This window comes from Apium graveolens, chromosome 1 (genome assembly GCF_009905375.1).
Source record: "Apium graveolens cultivar Ventura chromosome 1, ASM990537v1, whole genome shotgun sequence".
In the NCBI taxonomy this organism is placed as follows: domain Eukaryota; kingdom Viridiplantae; phylum Streptophyta; class Magnoliopsida; order Apiales; family Apiaceae; genus Apium; species Apium graveolens.
The window spans coordinates 808,311-827,436 of record NC_133647.1 but is presented as its reverse complement, the minus strand read 5'-3'; the positions used below and the strand labels follow the sequence as shown (position 1 = coordinate 827,436).

The 19,126-nt window shown below is 39.8% G+C and overlaps 1 protein-coding gene and 1 non-coding gene across 2 annotated transcripts; both read left to right on the top strand.

The window, feature by feature from the left end:
* The first annotated feature begins 5,653 nt into the window (after nt 1-5,653).
* Nucleotides 5,654-6,058, top strand: LOC141724835 (uncharacterized). The gene has a single exon (XM_074527125.1). The coding sequence runs from the start codon at nt 5,654-5,656 to the stop codon at nt 6,056-6,058; it is 405 nt and encodes a 134-aa protein (XP_074383226.1).
* Nucleotides 6,059-16,820: 10,762 nt separating this feature from the next.
* On the top strand, nt 16,821-16,927 carry LOC141683990 (small nucleolar RNA R71). Its single transcript, XR_012560526.1, has one exon. It is a non-coding gene; the product is annotated as a small nucleolar RNA R71 (small nucleolar RNA).
* Nucleotides 16,928-19,126: the final 2,199 nt, after the last annotated feature.

Sequence of the window (19,126 nt, the reverse complement as noted above, 5' to 3'; positions counted from 1 at the left end):
GCACTATCACTCAGGAGCATACTAGATGCTCACAAATTGACTGGTCCTAATTATACTGACTGGCTTCGAAACTTGAGAATTGTTCTCATGATTGAGAAGCTGGAATACGTGATTGACTCACCTAAGCCTACTGAACCTGCTAGTGATGCACATAATGATGAACATGTTGTGTATCGTAGGTGGATAGATGATGCAAATGTTGCTCAATGCATCATGCTAGCTTCCATGAACATTGAGCTACAGAAGCAACATGAGCATATGGATGCTCACACTATCCTCATGCATCTACAAGAGTTGTATGATGTGGCGGGGAGGACAGCTTGATATGAGATATCGAAGGAGCTGTTCGGTTGTAGGATGTCTGAGGGATCATCTGTGAATGACCATGTACTTAAGATGATCAATTTGATTGAACGTCTTGGACAACTTGGTTTTTCCATGGATGGGGAGCTGAGCCAAGACTTGGTCTTGCAATCGCTTCCGAGTTCGTTCTCGCAGTTTGTTGTGAACTTTCACATGAATAAGTTGGATGTCAGCCTGCCTGAACTCCACAACATGTTGAAGACTGCGGAATCGAATTTTCCCCCTAAGAAGAATTCTGTTCTTCTAATTGGTGAAGGTTCCAATCCTTAGAAAAGGAAGAGGAACTCTTCCAAGAAGAAGAAAGTAGGTGAAAAAATGCCGGTTCCACCAAAAGCTGAAGACCCCAAGAGCAAAGTTGTTTGCTTTCACTGTAACAAGGTGGGGCACTGGAAGAGGAACTGCAAGGTTTACCTTGTAGAATGGAAGAAGAAGGGTAGTGAGACTACCACTTCTGATTCAGGTATGTTCATGATAGAAGTGAATATGTCATTTCTACTTGGGTATTAGATACCGCTTGTGGTTCCCATATCTGCAATTGTTGCAGGGACCAAGGAGAAGTAGGACTCTTGAGGAAGAAGAGGTGATTCTACTGATGGGAAATGGAGCAAGAGTTGCTGCTGAAGATGTAGAATCATTTCATTTACATATGCCTACGGGCAAGACTATTGTTTTAAATAATTGTTATTTTGTTCCCTCGATTGTGAGGAATATTATTCCCAAGTTAGATTTGGATGGATTTTCATTTATTATTGAGAATAATGAATGTTCTATTCTTCGAGATAATATTCTTTATGGACGTGGTGCTTTAAATAATGGTCTGTATATATGTGACATAATTTACTTCAGATTGAACAAACTAATAAAAGAAAAGGGATGATGAAAATCTCACTTCGTTGTGGCACTACAGTCTCCATCTAGTGGACATGGAAAGAGGGCTGCAGATTTGCTAGGAATGGTACACACAGATGTATGTGGACCAATGTCTACGCAAGCCATGGGTGGATTTTCATACTTCATTACTTTTATAGATGATATATCTGGATTCGGATATGTGTTTGATGAAACACAAGTATGAGGCCTTTGAAAAGTTCAAAGAATATAAGTATGAAGTGGAGAAACAACCAAACATAGTATTATAACTCTTCGATCAGATCGAGGTGGTGAATACTTTAATGGAGTATTTCTAGATTATCTCAAAGTAAATGGTATAGTCTCCCAGTGGACTCCTCCAGATTAGTATCTGAAAGGAGAAATCGAACTTTGTTAGACATAGTTCGGTCCATGATGAGCTATGCAAATCTTCCAGTATTCCTATGGGGTTATGCATTGGAAACCTCAGCATATTTACTGAATAAGGTGCCTTCCAAAATCTGTTCCTCAAACTTCGTATGAGATATGGAAAGAAAGGAAACCGAGTCTTAAACACGTTAAGATTTGGGGATGTCCAGCTTATGTGAAGTAAGTTGACCCAGATAAGCTGGAATATCGATCCGTAAAATGTAGTTTTGTGGGATATCCTAAAGAGACTTTAGGGTATTACTTTTGCACCGATCATCGGGTGTTTGTCTCCAGACATGCTACCTTCTTGGAAAAGGAGTTTATCCTTGAAGGAAACAGTGGGAGCAAAATTGAACTTGATGAAGTTCAAGAAGCACAAACTACTACGGATCAAGTGGAAACACATGTTCTGACTGAACAACCTTTTTTGGAACAGCCCATTCGTAGGTCAGGGAGAGTGTCTCGCCAACCTGAGAGGTAATATGGCCTTGTCATTGAGAATGACAATGAGTTGTCAATCATTTGATGATGACGACCCTGTGACCTATAATGAGGCTATGAGTAGTGTTGACTCAGAGAAATGGCATAGTACCATGAAATCCAGAATGGAATCTATGTATATGGTATACAAAAGATAGATTATAGCAGATGGCCAGGTGGAGACCTATAAGGCCAGGCTTATGGCAAAAGAATTCAAACAAAGGCAATGGATTGACTTTGATGAAGTCTTTTACCTGTAGCCCTGTTAAAATCAGTTCGGATTTTGCTTGCAATTGCTGCTTACTACGACTATGTGTTCTGGCATATAGCCAGATGGTTTTCTTTCCAAGGGAAATGAAAACCTAGTGTGTAAGCTACTGCAAACCATATGTGGTTTAAAGCAAGCTTCTCGTAGATGGAACATTCGTTTTGATGAGACAATCAAAGAGTTTGATTTTATCAAAAATGTAGATAAACCATGCGTCTACAAAAGGGTTAGTGGGAGCGCGGTAACATTTCTTATATTGTATTAAAATAGAGTTGACACATATAACAACATAGCAGACCCACTCACAAAGCTACTTTTTGAAAGTCACTTTGATCGCCATAAAGATGAGATGGGTATTAGATACCAGAGTGATTGGCTTTAGTACAAGTGGGAGATTGAAAGGAATATGTCCTAAGTCCAATCAGGAATTAGGATTAGGAATAACTTTTATGTAATCTGTTTTGATTTTATTGATATTAATAAAGACTTGTTTTGTTTTTATTACGGGCTTTATCTATTTAAGTGTTTAAATAAGATATACCATAGTTTAGAGTAAAGTTTTTTATGGATTATGATGAGATCATAATAGTGAGACCTAAAAAGATGATAACTCTAAACTTAAATTGTTCCTGATCATAGGATTACTAACTGGTAATTAATAATCCGCAAAGATCGGTACATACTATGCTTGCTTCATTATGAAGGATGTCTGTTCTCATAGATATTTGTGTGGTGACACTATAGCTAGTATGTAGGTGCTTATTATGGAATAAGTTCACTGAACATGACTCGCCCAGCTGAACAACTGATGGAGTTCACTCACGTGTCAGCAGTTGTTCGCTTAGTGATAGTTGTTCAAGTATCCTTAGACTTGAGGTCATCATAGTCATCTTGTGTACACTGAACTATGCTTTGGTTTAGTTCTTAGTCTCTAGGGACAATTATTAGGGCTCTACTGGGTATAGGAATTTGTACACGAAGATAGTGTATGATCAATAAAGGATCTACCCCTTCCAGTGAAGGAAGCGTATGTTCAAGGCTGATCCGCTTATGCTAGTTCAGGAATCTCTGGCCAGAGTAAATGAAATTAGAAAGGAGTTTCTAATTTGCATAGAACTACGCATAGTAAATGGTAAGCAAAGTGATTGAATTAGATAGGCTTGACACGAGATCCATGCCTTGTATTTAATCGGGACATTGTAGGGTAGAAGGAGTTTATTGTACGGTAACTATTCACTGACAGGTTCTTGGTATTCTAAGCAGTGAATTCATATTATCCGGATAGTCGCGATATGTTGAGAAGCATCACTCACGATGTAGAATAAATGTGATTAATTAATTAATCATATTTAATAAATTAGAGAATTTATATAAATAATGATAAAATAGTTTTATTATTATTTATTTCTACTACCGGCTTAATATTGAACCTACAGGGTCACACCATAAAAAGAGAATGATTTAATGGTGGAGGAATTAATTAATAATGGCTAATAATTATTTATTTATGAAATAAATAATTAATTGGCAAATTTAATAATTGATTAAATGAGATTTAATTGATTATAAATTAATTAAGAAAAGTTCTTAATATTATTAATTAAGGATTTAATTTTTGGAAATTAAATCAAGAGAGAGAATTATTTCTAAAGTGTTTAGAAAAAGGATTAATAATTAATAGGTGTTTTAATTATTAATGAGAATAATAAATGGGATAATAATAATATTATTTATGGGAAAATTTCAGCTAAAAATTTTGCCTATAAATACACTATTATAGACCCTATTTTATTCGAACCCACATCAAACACAAAACCCAAAAAGTTTGGAAAACCCAATTCTCTCCACCTCCTTCCTCCTCCTTAACATCGTTTTTCTTGGTGGATACCGGTGGAGTGCTTCACACTTGAGGAGCAACTGCTAAGGATCTCTGATCGTTGTCTCCGAATTAATTTTAAAAGGTTAGATTCGATCCCTCGAATTTTTATTCACGATTTATATGCTTTTATTTGGATTTTGTATGTGTAAAAGTGTTTTGCCATGCCCCCGCTGCGTTTAAAAATCCAACATAAAGATGCCACCCGAGCTACTCCGTAAAATCCAGTAGACTGAAGTAGAGGGACCATACGAAGATCTATCAGTGGAAGGTCATCCTAATTATTAGGGTTTTTCCGGCGACACTTCAACATATCACCACCACCTAACCTCCAAATATCGGCTGATCTATGTGTATGTTGAAGATGAAGAAGGCTAGGGTCAACAGGGCCTGGATGCACATCCTGCAAATATATATATATTTAGAGCTCTCAGTTATGGCTTTGGAGAGTTCATTGAGAAATGATTAAAGTCCAACACATAAACATAAACATAAACATAAACATAATTGTTGTCTAAATACTTTGTTTATTGAAATTATATATAAAGGACCCATTTTTGAATTGGCTCGGGGCCTTAAAAGAGGTTGTGCCCGTCCTGAACTTACATATCTATACATAAGACATATTATTCAGACCCAGTTTCATATTCAAGTTTAACACAAAGCAGACCTCTATAGCAATATCCTAAAATGTTGTTGCAACTTAAGGAAGCATCCAAAGGGATCGCATTGTTCCTTTACACTAGCATGAAAATATGTGTGTACCTATAAGATATATATGTGTGAACATTCAAAATTTGTCATTATGTAATCAACATATGATAAGGTGTATATATCAGATCACATAGACTCGAAATCCCTAGAGTAGACGTACACCGAAGTACACTAGGATCACTAGTTCTTAGATCAGTTCTGGTTTCTATTTTTAATCAGTATTCAGTAGTCAATTCCCACCCCTAATACCTGATTTATAGAGGGATTGATATGCAACCCTGCAAGAACTTATAGACTAATATGCAATTATGCATTTGTACCTGCAAGAGGACAAAGTTTGTTAGTACTATGTTTTGTCTATGTCTATGTATTTTGCTGTTTCCAGTATTTAAGGTCAAGGGGCTGTAATGATAAGACTCGGAATAATAATTTCTCAATAACATAACATTTCTCTCTCTCCTATCATTCTCTTGATTCTCTTTTACACTCATTCTTAATGTTATGATCCTAGAAAATAATTAGTTTTCATGGTATCAGAGCAAGGAGTGTGCAAAAGGGACATAAAGTATCTCAGAATATTCCTTCCTCAAACCCAACCTTCTTCTATCTAATTAAACCTCTCTTTGCCATATTTCTATCTTTCTTCAAAACCCTCTTTAAACCCTCTTTTCAAAATGGCTGCATCTGGAAGAATAACTTACCAAGAAATGTTAAACCCTCTTTTTCTACACCCATCTGATAACGCCACCTCTATTCAAGTGGAAAAACTGCAAGGCTCAGCTGATTTTAGATCATGGTCAAGATCTATAGAGATAAACCTAGCCTCAAAACGAAAACTGGGATTTGTCAACGGAACAATCACCAGATCTATAGATGATGAAGCTAAAGCAGAGATGTGGGATGTCTACAACAATATGGTAATCGCCTGGCTCACATATAATATTTCTCCATCTATTAAAAGATCTATTATGTACATGACAAATGCAAGTGATATTTGGAAAAACCTTGAAATGAGATTTGCCTTGACTAATGGTTCAAGAAAGTACAAAATTAGTAAAGATTTGTACGAGGTCAAATAACACTCATCGAGTGTAAATGAGTATTACACGATAATGAGAACCCTGTGGGAAGAATTAGATAATATGAACTTGTTGCCTGCTGTTGCTAACCCTTCAGATGAAATACAAAAACTTTTGGCCACCATTGAGCTTCAAAAGGAAGAAGCTCGACTGTTTCAGTTCCTGAATGGTCTTGATGATTCTTATAGTTCCATTCGAAGCCAACTGTTAATGTACAACCCACTGCCCACTGTGGAAATGGCCTCTGCAACTCTGCAGCAGGAGGAAGCACAGAGAGATCTATTACAAGGATCAAAATCTGAGCATGAACTGATGGCTATGTACAGTAAGAACAATACTGAGCACAAAGAAAGGTTTGTTATCTGTAGTGCTTGCAAAGTAAGAGGCCATACTAGTGAAAGGTGTTGGACTGTGATTGGTTATCTGAGATGGCATCCCAAACACAAACCCAACTTTGCTGCTAACAGGATTAATACTAATCCAACTACAAGATGGTCAAACAATAGAGTTCAAACACCAAGAATGGCAGCTACAGTTCAGTCATCACAGAACTCAAATGACATTCTTTTCACTCCACAACAGTTGGAGCAATTGGCACAATTAATGCCACAGATGCAACTTGCACAGGATAAAGCAACAGAAGAATTGAAGGACTTTGACTTCCATTTCTCAGGAATGATCTCATGCTATAAGGCTGCTAGTATTGTTCAAGAGTGGATCATCGATTCTTGAGCCTCATATCATATGACTCCATATCTGGATCTGCTCACCGAAGCGGTGGCAACAACTTTGTCTCCAAAGATAAATCTTCCAAATGGTGATACTGTGGTAATCTCACATACAGGTAACACTCAATTGTCAAATCGATTATCTCTTCATAATTTGCCATGCGTACCTTATTTTAAACACAACCTATTGTCTGTACAAAAGCACATTAAAGATAACAACTGTGAAGTGCGGTTTTTTCCTACACACTGTAACATCCTTGACACTGCGTCTAAGTAAATCTTAGGTAAAGGTGTTGCCAGAAATGGTCTTTATTACTTAACCTCGGATGTGTCTGCTCAGTTAAATACTAAATTTGTGCCCAAGTTACCTCACCAATCTTGTGCACACAACTCCTCTGTTGCACTAGATTCAAATCTTGAGCTTTGGCATTTAAGACTTGGGCATGCTCCCCTGCCTAAAATCAAACTTATTCCTCACTTGCCTGCCTCTACAAAATCTTTTCGTAAAGTTTGTGTCACTTGCCCCATGACCAGGTTCACTAAGGTACCACTGTCGCCTAGTGGATCTCATGCCTCTAAACCCTTTGACTTGGTTCACATAGACATCCGGGGTCCTTACAAGGACTCTACAAAAGGAAATTGCAGATTTTTTCTGACCCTGGTAGATGATAACACCAGGTATACTTTGTTGTATTTGTTGAAATTTAAATATGATTCTTTAAAAACTCTACAGTCATTCATAAAATTTGTTGAAAATCATTTTAAAACTTCTATAAAAACCATTCGATCCGATAATGCTCTGGAATTCAACACCTGTCAATGCCAACTATATTTTTCCAGCAAAGGTATAATGCACCAAACGTCTTGTGTGAGAAGACCACAACAAAATGCCCGAGTAGAACGCAAGCACAAATACATCCTGGAAACTGCAAGAGCACTTTGATTTCAAGCTAATCTTCCCATCATGTATTGGGGTGACTGTGTTCTCACAGCAGTCTACCTCATAAATAGGTTGCCTAACAGTGTCTTGTAGTTTAAAACTCCATATACTGCCTTGTATGGTGTTAGGGCGAAAACACGCGCTAATATTCACGCAAGTATACGCGTTCGCAAGTAATATAGAATATTTTCTAGTTCGTTCCCTCAGAGACTCAGACTAAATTATTGTCTAATTAAACTCACTCACCAATGTATGATTACTTCTCAATGTTAAGATAATAACACTTAAAATTGTTGATTAAATATTAACTATAATTAACTACTTAATTAACCACTTAACTAACACTTCAATTTATCAATAATAAAACACTCATGAGATCACAACTTCATTATTACTTCCTTCTATAGCCATTGTTATTACCTTTAGCATGTGACAGTGATGATATTAATTGAATAACACGAAACTGATAAAAGCCAACTTTCATTGTACTAATACCATTCTACCAAGCATCCACAATTAAGATAGAAGTTGAATAGTCATCAATTATGTTGAGTTCCTATATGTCTACAGAAATTGACAACACAACGATTTAAGCTCAAGTTATTCCTTTTGATTACATAGGGCAAATAAAACTGTTAGAGTTACCCACTAATCATGCTCAACGTACATGAACCTATGCTAGCATGGCAAGTTCTAAATCTCAAGATCCACCGTCGCTTCACAAGAGATTAACACCCTATCTTATATGTTCGCGACGCACATAAGACGAATACGCACAACCAATACTAGATATCATGCAATCATCACACACTAAAGTATTAAACAATTAACTAAAGAATTCCATAATAAATCCGTTGCAACCCCATGATCACGATTAGCCCATAATAGAACTTATCGTCATCATGGGTTCATATGAAATCATGACAAACAAACACAAGAAAATAATAACTAAACTAATTATATTAAAACAGAGTACGTCACAAGAGTAAATAAGTCAAAGCAAGAAAACTAGCATCCAACGTTACAACGAAACAAGAATCACAAGAAAATATGCTTCCTCTTCGTTGCGGTGTGCTAAATCGGTCTTCTTCCTTATCTCCTTCGCTTCTTGCATAAAACACAATCTAAAACATAATCCCCTTAATACTCTCTGTGAAAACGTCTCAAATCTACCTATATAATAGTCCCATAAAACTCAGATTACATAGAAGTTGGAAGCCAAACAGAAGTAGAAGTCTAAAATAATTTATCTTTTTCCCCGACCCTGCGCGGCCGCTCAGCATAGCTGCGCGGGCGCGCAGGTTGCTGCGCGGCCGCTCAGCATTGCTGCGCGGGCGCGGGGGCCTCTACTGGAAAAAATCCAGGTTTGCTCCGTTTCTTCGCCGTAATCTGCCCATTCCTTTCCTCTCGCAATGGTGAACACATGCCAAGGCTTATTCTTGATGATTCCTCCCCCGAAATTCAACTAATACACTGAAATGCATAAACACTAGAAAAACGCATCAAATACACAAAATACTTGATTTCAAGACACCAATTTAAGCCATTTTAAGACGTTCTAAGTGGTATAAAATGCCACTTATCACACCCCCAAACTTAAATCGATGCTTGTCCTCAAGCGTCACAGACTCAAAAACAAATAAAAATATGCATGAATGCAATCTATATGAAAATGCAATGATCCCCCTTACTACAATTAACCAACCAAATTGTCACATCTCAACGAATGCAGTTAGACAACTAAAGATCAATAAACTCATGCAAACGGACATACAGCCAGAAACGTGGTGTGTGCAAATGCTTAACAGATATGCTTCGGAACTAGACCAATTACTATGACTAGACTATCCTCAAGGCAATCCTACGATTATACAAAGAATAAAAATTCTAGGCACAAAGTGATATACAACACTACAAGAACTCTGGAGCTTACTACGGAATCGTGCTTTTTATTTACAACTCAAATGCTTATTTGACCGTGCAATGAGTGAGGTCCACAAAAGACTTATACAATGGTATCCATGTAACGAGCGTTAGGTTAGCGGATCCCAGACTCTAAAAGCCTTAGGTCACTAGGCACAAAGTCCCCTAAGAACTTAATAACTCGAATACCAAAGAGCCCACTCTTGATCAATTATGCAAATTTTATTTATTTATTATTTTTTTTAATAACTTCTGAGCAAGTGCATTTCGCTCCATCTTGCTCAACCCTAGACTACTCGCAACATATGCGAGCCGGCTACTAGCCATTTGACGCCTAGCCACAACTAGCAACAACTTCCATATTTTTTTCTCCAAAATTTTTTCTTTTTTCATGTCTTTATCACTAAGAACCTATAATCGAATTCTAAGCATAATAAGTAGATTGACCTTGAAAACAACCAAATCATAACAACAATCTAGCCCTTACGCATTCTTTAAGACTTAGTGGACTTACAATTGTTTCTAGCATGCATATCAACCTACACAACTTAATATCACTTTAATGCTATCACTACACTCGCATCAATATCACAATTCAGTCGATAACTTATTGCAAAAGGGATCATGGTAAATGCATGAGCTACATGACATTCATAAAAAAAAAACTAAATGGCATAAATTATGCAACTATATGAACTAAACTATCATGAATATGCAACTAAATGACACACACACAATATTCCTTAACTACCACCCCCAAACTAAAAATCTTCACTGTCCTCAGTGAAAGTAGTAGAAAGGAACACAGGGTATACCTACTCGGAGTCATCATCATCATCACCCTCAGTGGGTGGAGTATCAGGCGGTGGGTATGCAGAGTCCTCACCAAAAACTGGCCACTGGATAACAGCTCCAAGGCCTCGAAAAGCAGTCCCTAACGCAAGGGTGAGCTCCTGAGCAAACCTGCTCTGCGTCTCATACATGACATCCATCCGCCATGAAAGCCTCCTATACTGGGCATCACCCATCCCAGCACCCTCCTGAGCTCTCGAAGAACCAGCCTCACCACGCCCTGGCCTAGCCATAGTAGCACCTCGTGCTGGACGCCCTCCTGGAAGACGATAACCCAGCCCATGCTCCTTAGGCTCACCACCGGTCCACTCCTGCATCCCATTCAGAGTGCCAGAATCAATCGGAGCTGCTGGCAACTGTAACTGCTCATGAGCCGGCCAGTTCACTCCCACTGCTCGGCATAGCTTCGTAACCGTGGATGCATAAGGGACGTTCATATGCTTTGCTCCCCTCAAAAACTTCAGAATTCCTTGGTAGATAAACTCACCAAGGTCCACATAGTACTCATCATGCAGAATTCCCCACAACAACTGTGCTCTCTCAACTGTGACCTCGTGTGTATGTGAAGAAGGCAAAATATTAGCACATATAAATGCATTCCATGCACGGGCATACCTGTTCATGACGATCGCCGGAAAGTGTCGATACTCATTATTGCCTGGACTGCGGGTCCAAACTGTGCCCGGTCGACAGAGAGTCGCACAAATCAAATCCAAGTCAAAATCCTCAGCAGTCTTTTCATTCCAGTTCTCCTCCTCGGGCTTCCTCTCTCGCTGTCCAATCACACGGCGAATCGCCGCAGGATGATAATCAACCGTCAGCCCACGGACTACAGAAAACCCATTCTTTTCAGCCTTCGCGTTCGCGTAGAACTCGCGAATAACGCTCATCGGTACTGCTTCGGGTGACTCACAAAAAGCTATCCACCCCTTCTCTGCAATCATGGGCAACAACTCACCATCCCTCCCTGATGGTAAAAACCCCCTCTCCTTCAGAATCAGCTTCCCCAACAGCCTAGTGTACTCCTCCTCCGCAGCTCTGTCAGTTAACCGAGGCCTTGCAGCAGTACCCCTCGATGAATCAGCAGTAGAAACTGTGTTGCTGCTGTCAATAGTGCGTGCTCTCTTGGGTGCCATTGATTCGTGAATAAAAGTGTATAAGAACTGATTTTTGATGTTTGTGAGAGGATTTAAGTGTAGGAAGTTTTGTGGGAGATATGTAGGATAGGTGTATGTATATATGGGGTGTGGATTAGATTAGGGTTTGGGAATTAAGGGATAAAATGATGGGGTAGCGGGAACAATTCGTGGGTTTATGGGCTAAAACTGTTTTTGTGTTTTTGTTTGTTTTTTTTTTCTGAACTGTTAAAAATTTTCTGGAACTCGACCCCTGCGCGGCCGCTCAGCATAAATGCGCGGGCGCGCAGAGGGTCTCTGGAAAAAAAAATTTTCAGCCCCTGTTTTCTGATTTTTTTGTGTTTTTGGATAGGTTATTAACTTCTAAGGGTTCCTGTAACAACAATTCATGGGTTGCCTCCCACGCAGCGCTTCTTTCTCGTCATTAGCTTGACGTTCCGTACCTTTCTCAAGTAGTCAACAAAATGGCACTAACCACCTCTCGGTTTGCCATGTCCCCATAGTAGTGCTTCAACCGCTGACCGTTAACCTTGAATGCTTGGTCCGAATCATTCTCAAAAATTTCCACCGCTCCATGTGGAAACACAGTTTTGACAATAAAAGGTCCAGACCACCTTGATTTCAACTTCCCAGGAAAAAGTCGGAGCCGAGAGTTGAATAAAAGAACTTGTTGCCCTGGCACAAATAACTTAGGATGTAGCTTCCTATCGTGCCACCTCTTCACCTTTTCCTTATACATTTTGTTATTCTCGTACGCTTGAAGTCGAAATTCATCAAGTTCATTAAGCTGAACCATTCTTTTCTTACCAGCTGCATCTAAATCCAGGTTCAATTTCTTCAATGCCCAGTAGGCCTTATGCTCAAGCTCCGCCGGTAGATGACATCCCTTACCGTACATCAACTGAAACGGTGACATCCCAAGTGGAGTTTTGTATGCTGTTTTGTAAGCCCAAACAGCTTCATCGAGCTTTAAAGACCAATCCTTCCTTGACGGACAAACAACCTTCTCTAGAATACGCTTTATCTCTCTGTTAGACACTTCCGCTTGACCATTTGTTTGCGGATGATAGGCAGTAGCTACTCGATGATTCACATTATAACGCTGCATCATAGAAGTGAACTTACGGTTGCAAAAATGCGATCCTTCATCACTTATGATTACCCGAGGTGTTCCAAACCTTGTGAAAATTTGCTTATGAAGAAAATTTAGCACTGCCTTTGCATCATTTGTCGGTAAAGCTTTAACTTCGACCCATTTTGAGACATAATCGATTGCCAGCAAGATGTACTGATTATTGCAAGACGCGATAAAAGGCCCCATGAAATCGATTCCCCACACATCAAAGACCTCGACTTCAAGCATCACATTTAATGGCATCTCATCCTTCCTTGACAAATTTCCCACTCTTTGGCAACGATCACACCTTAAAACAAACTGATGAGCATCCTTGAACAAAGTAGGCCAGAAAAAACCTGCTTGCAGAATACGAGCTGCCGTCTTCTCACCTCCATAGTGTCCACCATAAACCGTGGAATGGCAGTCTCGTAATATCCCCTCCGTCTCACAGAACGGGATACATCTCCTGATGATCTGGTCAGCTCCCTGTCTAAACAAATATGGTTCATCCCACATATACCACTTCACCTCATGCAGAAACTTCTTCTTTTGAGCGGATGTCAAATTAAGAGGCATTATATTGCTGACGAGATAGTTTACAATATCTGCAAACCATGGTTCTTCCTCCTGAATTGCAAACAACTGCTCATCCGAAAAAGATTCATTGATTAACGTCCTATCTTGTGAAGTAGAATCGGGATTCTCCAACCTAGAGAGATGGTCAGCTACTTGATTCTCAGTACCTTTTCTATCTTTGATCTCTAACTCAAATTCCTGAAGTAAAAGCACCCAATGAATGAGTCTCGGCTTCGAATCCTTCTTAGAAACCAGATAGCGAATAGCTGCATGATCAGTGAATACTGTTACTTTCATACCAAGCAGATAAGATCGAAATTTCTTAAAGCCAAAGACTATAGCCAAAAGCTCCTTCTCAGTAGTGGTGTAGTTCAATTGGGCACCATTTAAAGTCTTACTCGCATAGTAGACCACATGGAAGAGATTTTTCTTGCGCTGTCCCAGAACTGCACCTACCGCATAATCACTCGCATCACACATCATCTCAAACGGTTCTGTCCAATCTGGTGCTGTAATAACTGGTGCAGTAATCAAACTCTTCTTGAGAGTCTCGAATGCTGCCAAACATTCATCATCAAATTTGAACGGCACATCTTTCTCAAGCAAATTGCACAACGGCTTAGATATCTTTGAAAAGTCCTTGATGAATCGCCGATAAAAACCCGCATGACCAAGAAAACTACGGATTCCTTTCACAGAATTAGGTGGGGGAAGATTTTCAATGACTCCCACCTTGGCCTTGTCCACCTCCAGACCCTTGCTAGAGACCTTATGCCCAAGGATAATGCCTTCACGCACCATAAAATGACATTTCTCCCAATTAAGCACCAAATTAGTTTCCACGCATCTTTTGAGTACGGCGCGCAGATTATTCAAATATTCATCATATGAGTGTCCAAAGACGGAGAAGTCATCCATGAACACTTCGACGTTATTTCCAATCATGTCAGAGAATATAGCCATCATACATCTCTGAAAAGTGGCCGGGGCGCCACATAACCCAAACGAAACTCTGCGAAAAGCAAATGTGCCAAATGGACAAGTGAAGGTAGTCTTTTCCTGATCCTCTAGTGCAATACAAATCTGATTATACCCGGAATAACCATCCAAAAGACAAAAATACTCATGACCCGCCAATCTGTCAAGCATTTGATCAATAAATGGAAGGGGGAAGTGATCCTTCCTTGTGGCTTTGTTCAATTTTCTATAATCCATGCATACTCTCCATCCTGTAACTGTTCGAGTAGGGATGAGCTCATTCTTTTCATTTGCGACCACAGTGATACCTCCCTTCTTAGGTACACATTGTACGGGGCTCACCCACGAGCTGTCAGAAATAGGATAAATGATGCCTGCATCTAGCCATTTCAGAATTTCTTTCTTCACCACCTCCTTCATGATGGGATTCAGTCTTCGCTGCTGTTCCACAGTTGGCTTACTACCTTCCTCTAGCAGAATTTTATGCATATAATATGAAGGACTTATCCCCTTGATGTCTGCTATGGTCCATCCTATAGCCGATTTGAATTCTCTCAAAATCCTTAAGAGCTTGTCTTCCTCACTACCTGAAAGGTCAGATGAAATAATAACAGGTAACGTAGATGAATCACCTAAAAAAGCATACCTCAAGTGTTCAGGTAATGGTTTGAGCTCCAAGGTAGGTGCTTCCTCTATTGATGGTTTGAGCTTCCCTTCAGCATTCTTAAGGTCAGAAGTACCAAGAGATTCAAATGGTATGTCCAGCTTTCGCTTCCATGGAGAAGCGTTCAGATATTGTAATTGCTCGTTGCTATCTTCATCATCGCTGTCAAAATCCCCCACTAAGGCCTTTTCCAATGCATCAGACATTAGCATGTGATCGAGTTCCGAAGTAATCGCAGTATCAATCACATCCACTTTTAAGCACTCCTCATCTTCTGTAGGGAATTTCATTGCCTTGAATACATTGAAGGTCACATCCCGATCTTGGACCCGTATAGTAAGTTCACCTTTTTGTACATCTATCAAGGTACGGCCAGTAGCCAAGAAAGGCCTTCCCAAGATTATGGGAATCTTCTTATCTTCCTCAAAATCCAGAATAACAAAATCTGCTGGAAAGAAGAGCTTATCCACCTTGACGAGCACATCCTCAACTATGTCCCTTGGGTAAGTAATGGAACGGTCAGCCAATTGTAGTGACATGTATGTGGGTTTTGGATCAGGCAGATCCAGCTTTTTAAAGATCGACAACGGCATCAGATTAATGCTTGCTCCCAAATCATAAAGGCACTTGTCAAAAGTTAGATTGCCAATGGTGCAAGGAATGGTGAAGCTTCCTGGATCTTTCAGTTTTGGTGGTAACTTTTGCTGCAGAACAGCGCTGCATTCTTCCGTGAGAGCAACGGTTTCAAGGTCATCCAGTTTCACCTTCCTTGCAAGAATAGTCTTCATAAACTTCGCATAACTAGGCATTTGTTCCAGAGCCTCAGCGAAAGGTATATTGATGTGAAGTTTCTTGAACACCTCCAGAAACTTCCCGAACTGTCTATCCAGCTTTTGTTGCTGCAATCTCTTAGGAAAAGGTGGTGGAGGATAGAGCTGTTTCTCCCCTGTATTAGCCTCAGGCAGAGTGTGTTCAACAGTAGTCTTCCTTGGTTCCGCCGCTTTCTCCTTTTGCTTAGATTCTTCATCTCTAACTTCAGCTTCGACTTCCTTTGCCTTTTCAGCATCAGCCACTTTTCCAGACCTTAAGGTAATAGCCTTGACTTGCTCTTTAGCTTCCTTCCTGCCTGGTACTTCCGTGTCACTGGGAAGAGTGCCAGGTTGACGATTGAGCACTGCATTGGCTAATTGACCGATTTGATTTTCCAAGGTCTTGATAGAAACCGCCTGACTCTTGCACAACAGCTTAAGTTCCTCAAAATCAGCACTAGTGGGTGCAGCTGTACTTCCCTGTTGAGGATATGATTGCCTTGTAGCATACTGCTGTGGTTGCTGGAATCCAGGTGGGTTAAACTGTTTACTCACTCCTTGCTGATATGGTGGCTGAATAGCATTCTGATTATTCCCCCAGCTGAAATTTGGATGATTTTTGTTATTAGGATGATAGGTCGCTGGCACAGGCTGCTGTTGTCGCTGATAATTATTCACATACTGAACAGATTCGTTGACAAGAGAACACTGATCCGTAGCATGAGAACCTGCACAAAGCTCACAAACCATAGTTATTTGATTAACTCCATACGTAGCCAGAGAATCAACCTTCATTGATAGCGCTTGGAGCTGGGCTGCAATAGCGGTGGCTGCATCAACTTCCAGAATACCTGCTACCTTGCCTGACGTCATCCTCTGAGTTGGGTTTTGATGCTCATTTGCAGCCATCGTCTCTATAAGATTATACGCCTCAGTATAGCTTTTAGCCCATAAGGCTCCTCCAACTGCTGCATCGAGCATGGGCCGAGATTGGGCCCCCAAACCATTATAGAAACCAGTGATCACCATCCAATCTGGCATTCCATGATGTGGACATTTTCTCAACATTTCCTTGTAGCGTTCCCAAGCCTCGCACATAGATTCTGTAGGTTGCTGCGCAAACTGAGTAAGAGCACTCCTCATAGCAGCAGTCTTTGCCATTGGATAAAACTTCACCAGAAACTTTTGCGCAAGATCTTGCCACGTAGTGATGGACCCAGCTGGTTTAGAATATAACCAGTCTTTAGCCTTATCCCTCAGTGAGAATGGGAAAAGCCTCAACTTGATAGCCTCATCAGTCACGCCATTATACTTAAAAGTGCTGCAGATCTCGACAAAATTCCTTATGTGCATGTTGGGGTCTTTAGTTGCCGCTCCTCCAAAAGAAACATAATTTTGCACCATCTGAATAGTGCCCGGCTTGATTTCAAAGGTGTTAGCTTGAATAGCCGGATGAAGGATGCTTGACTGAATGTCATCAATTTTAGGCCGAGAAAAATCCATAAGAGCTGGATCAGCTTGAACAATACGATCTCCCATGTTTACTGGTTCTTTCTGCTCAGTTCCTGAATCCGAATCCTCAAAATCTAACTTCTCCGGAATATCAAGAACTTCGTCTGTCTCCTCAGCTGTATCTAAAGTCCTCTTGCGAGCACGAGAACGAGTTTGCATAAACGCTTGCTAAAGTACCTGAAACACAACCGAAAAGAGTAAGTAACTACTACGTCCTAATCACTGAGTCCTAATAACCAATGATGGTAAGTACATAAACTAAACAAATACGCCGAGTCCCCGGCAGCGGCGCCAAAAACTTGTTAGGGCGAAAACACGCGCTAATATTCACGCAAGTATACGCGTTCGCAAGTAATATAGAATATTTTCTAGTTCGTTCCCTCAGAGACTCAGACTAAATTATTGTCTAATTAAACTCACTCACCAATGTATGATTACTTCTCAATGTTAAGATAATAACACTTAAAATTGTTGATTAAATATTAACTATAATTAACTACTTAATTAACCACTTAACTAACACTTCAATTTATCAATAATAAAACACTCATGAGAATACAACTTCATTATTACTTCCTTCTATAGCCATTGTTATTACCTTTAGCATGTGACAGTGATGATATTAATCGAATAACACGAAACTGATAAAAGCCAACTTTCATTGTACTAATACCATTCTACCAAGCATCCACAATTAAGATAGAAGTTGAATAGTCATCAATTATGTTGAGTTCCTATATGTCTACAGAAATTGACAACACAACGATTTAAGCTCAAGTTATTCCTTTTGATTACATAGGGCAAATAAAACTGTTAGAGTTACCCACTAATCATGCTCAACGTACATGAACCTATGCTAGCATGGCAAGTTCTAAATCTCAAGATCCACCGTCGCTTCACAAGAGATTAACACCCTATCTTATATGTCCGCGACGCATATAAGACGAATACGCACAACCAATACTAGATATAATGCAATCATCACACACTAAAGTATTAAACAATTAACTAAAGAATTCCATAATAAATCCGTTGCAACCTCATGATCACGATTAGCCCATAATAGAACTTATCGCCATCATGGGTTCATATGAAATCATGACAAACAAACACAAGAAAATAATAACTAAACTAATTATATTAAAATAGAGTACGTCACAGGAGTAAATAAGTCAAAGCAAGAAAACTAGCATCCAACGTTACAACGAAACAAGAATCACAAGAAAATATGCTTCCTCTTCGTTGCGGTGTGCTAAATCGGTCTTCTTCCTTATCTCCTTCGCTTCTTGCGTAAAACACAATCTAAAACATAATCCCCTTAATACTCTCTGTGAAAACGTCTCAAATCTACCTATATAATAGTCCCATAAAACTCAGATTACATAGAAGTTGGAAGCCAAACAGAAGTAGAAGTCTAAAATAATTTATCTTTTTCCCCGACCCTGCGCGGCCGCTCAGCATAGCTGCGCGGGCGCGCAGGTTGCTGCGCGGCCGCTCAGCATTGCTGCGCGGGCGCGCAGGCCTCTACTGGAAAAAATCCAGGTTTGCTCCGTTTCTTCGCCGTAATCTGCCCATTCCTTTCCTCTCGCAATGGTGAACACATGCCAAGGCTTATTCTTGATGATTCCTCCCCCGAAATGCAACTAATACCCTGAAATGCATAAACACTAGAAAAACGCATCAAATACACAAAATACTTGATTTCAAGACACCAATTTAAGCCATTTTAAGACGTTCTAAGTGGTATAAAATGCCACTTATCATATGGTAATGCTCCTGATTACGAGCTTCTTAAAGTGTTTGGTTGCTCGGCGTTTTCTACCAATCCCAATT

What these genes read in the sequence shown, in the direction of transcription:
- LOC141724835 (XM_074527125.1), top strand. Translation starts at nt 5,654, where the DNA reads ATGGCTGCATCTGGAAGAATAACTTACCAAGAAATGTTAAACCCTCTT.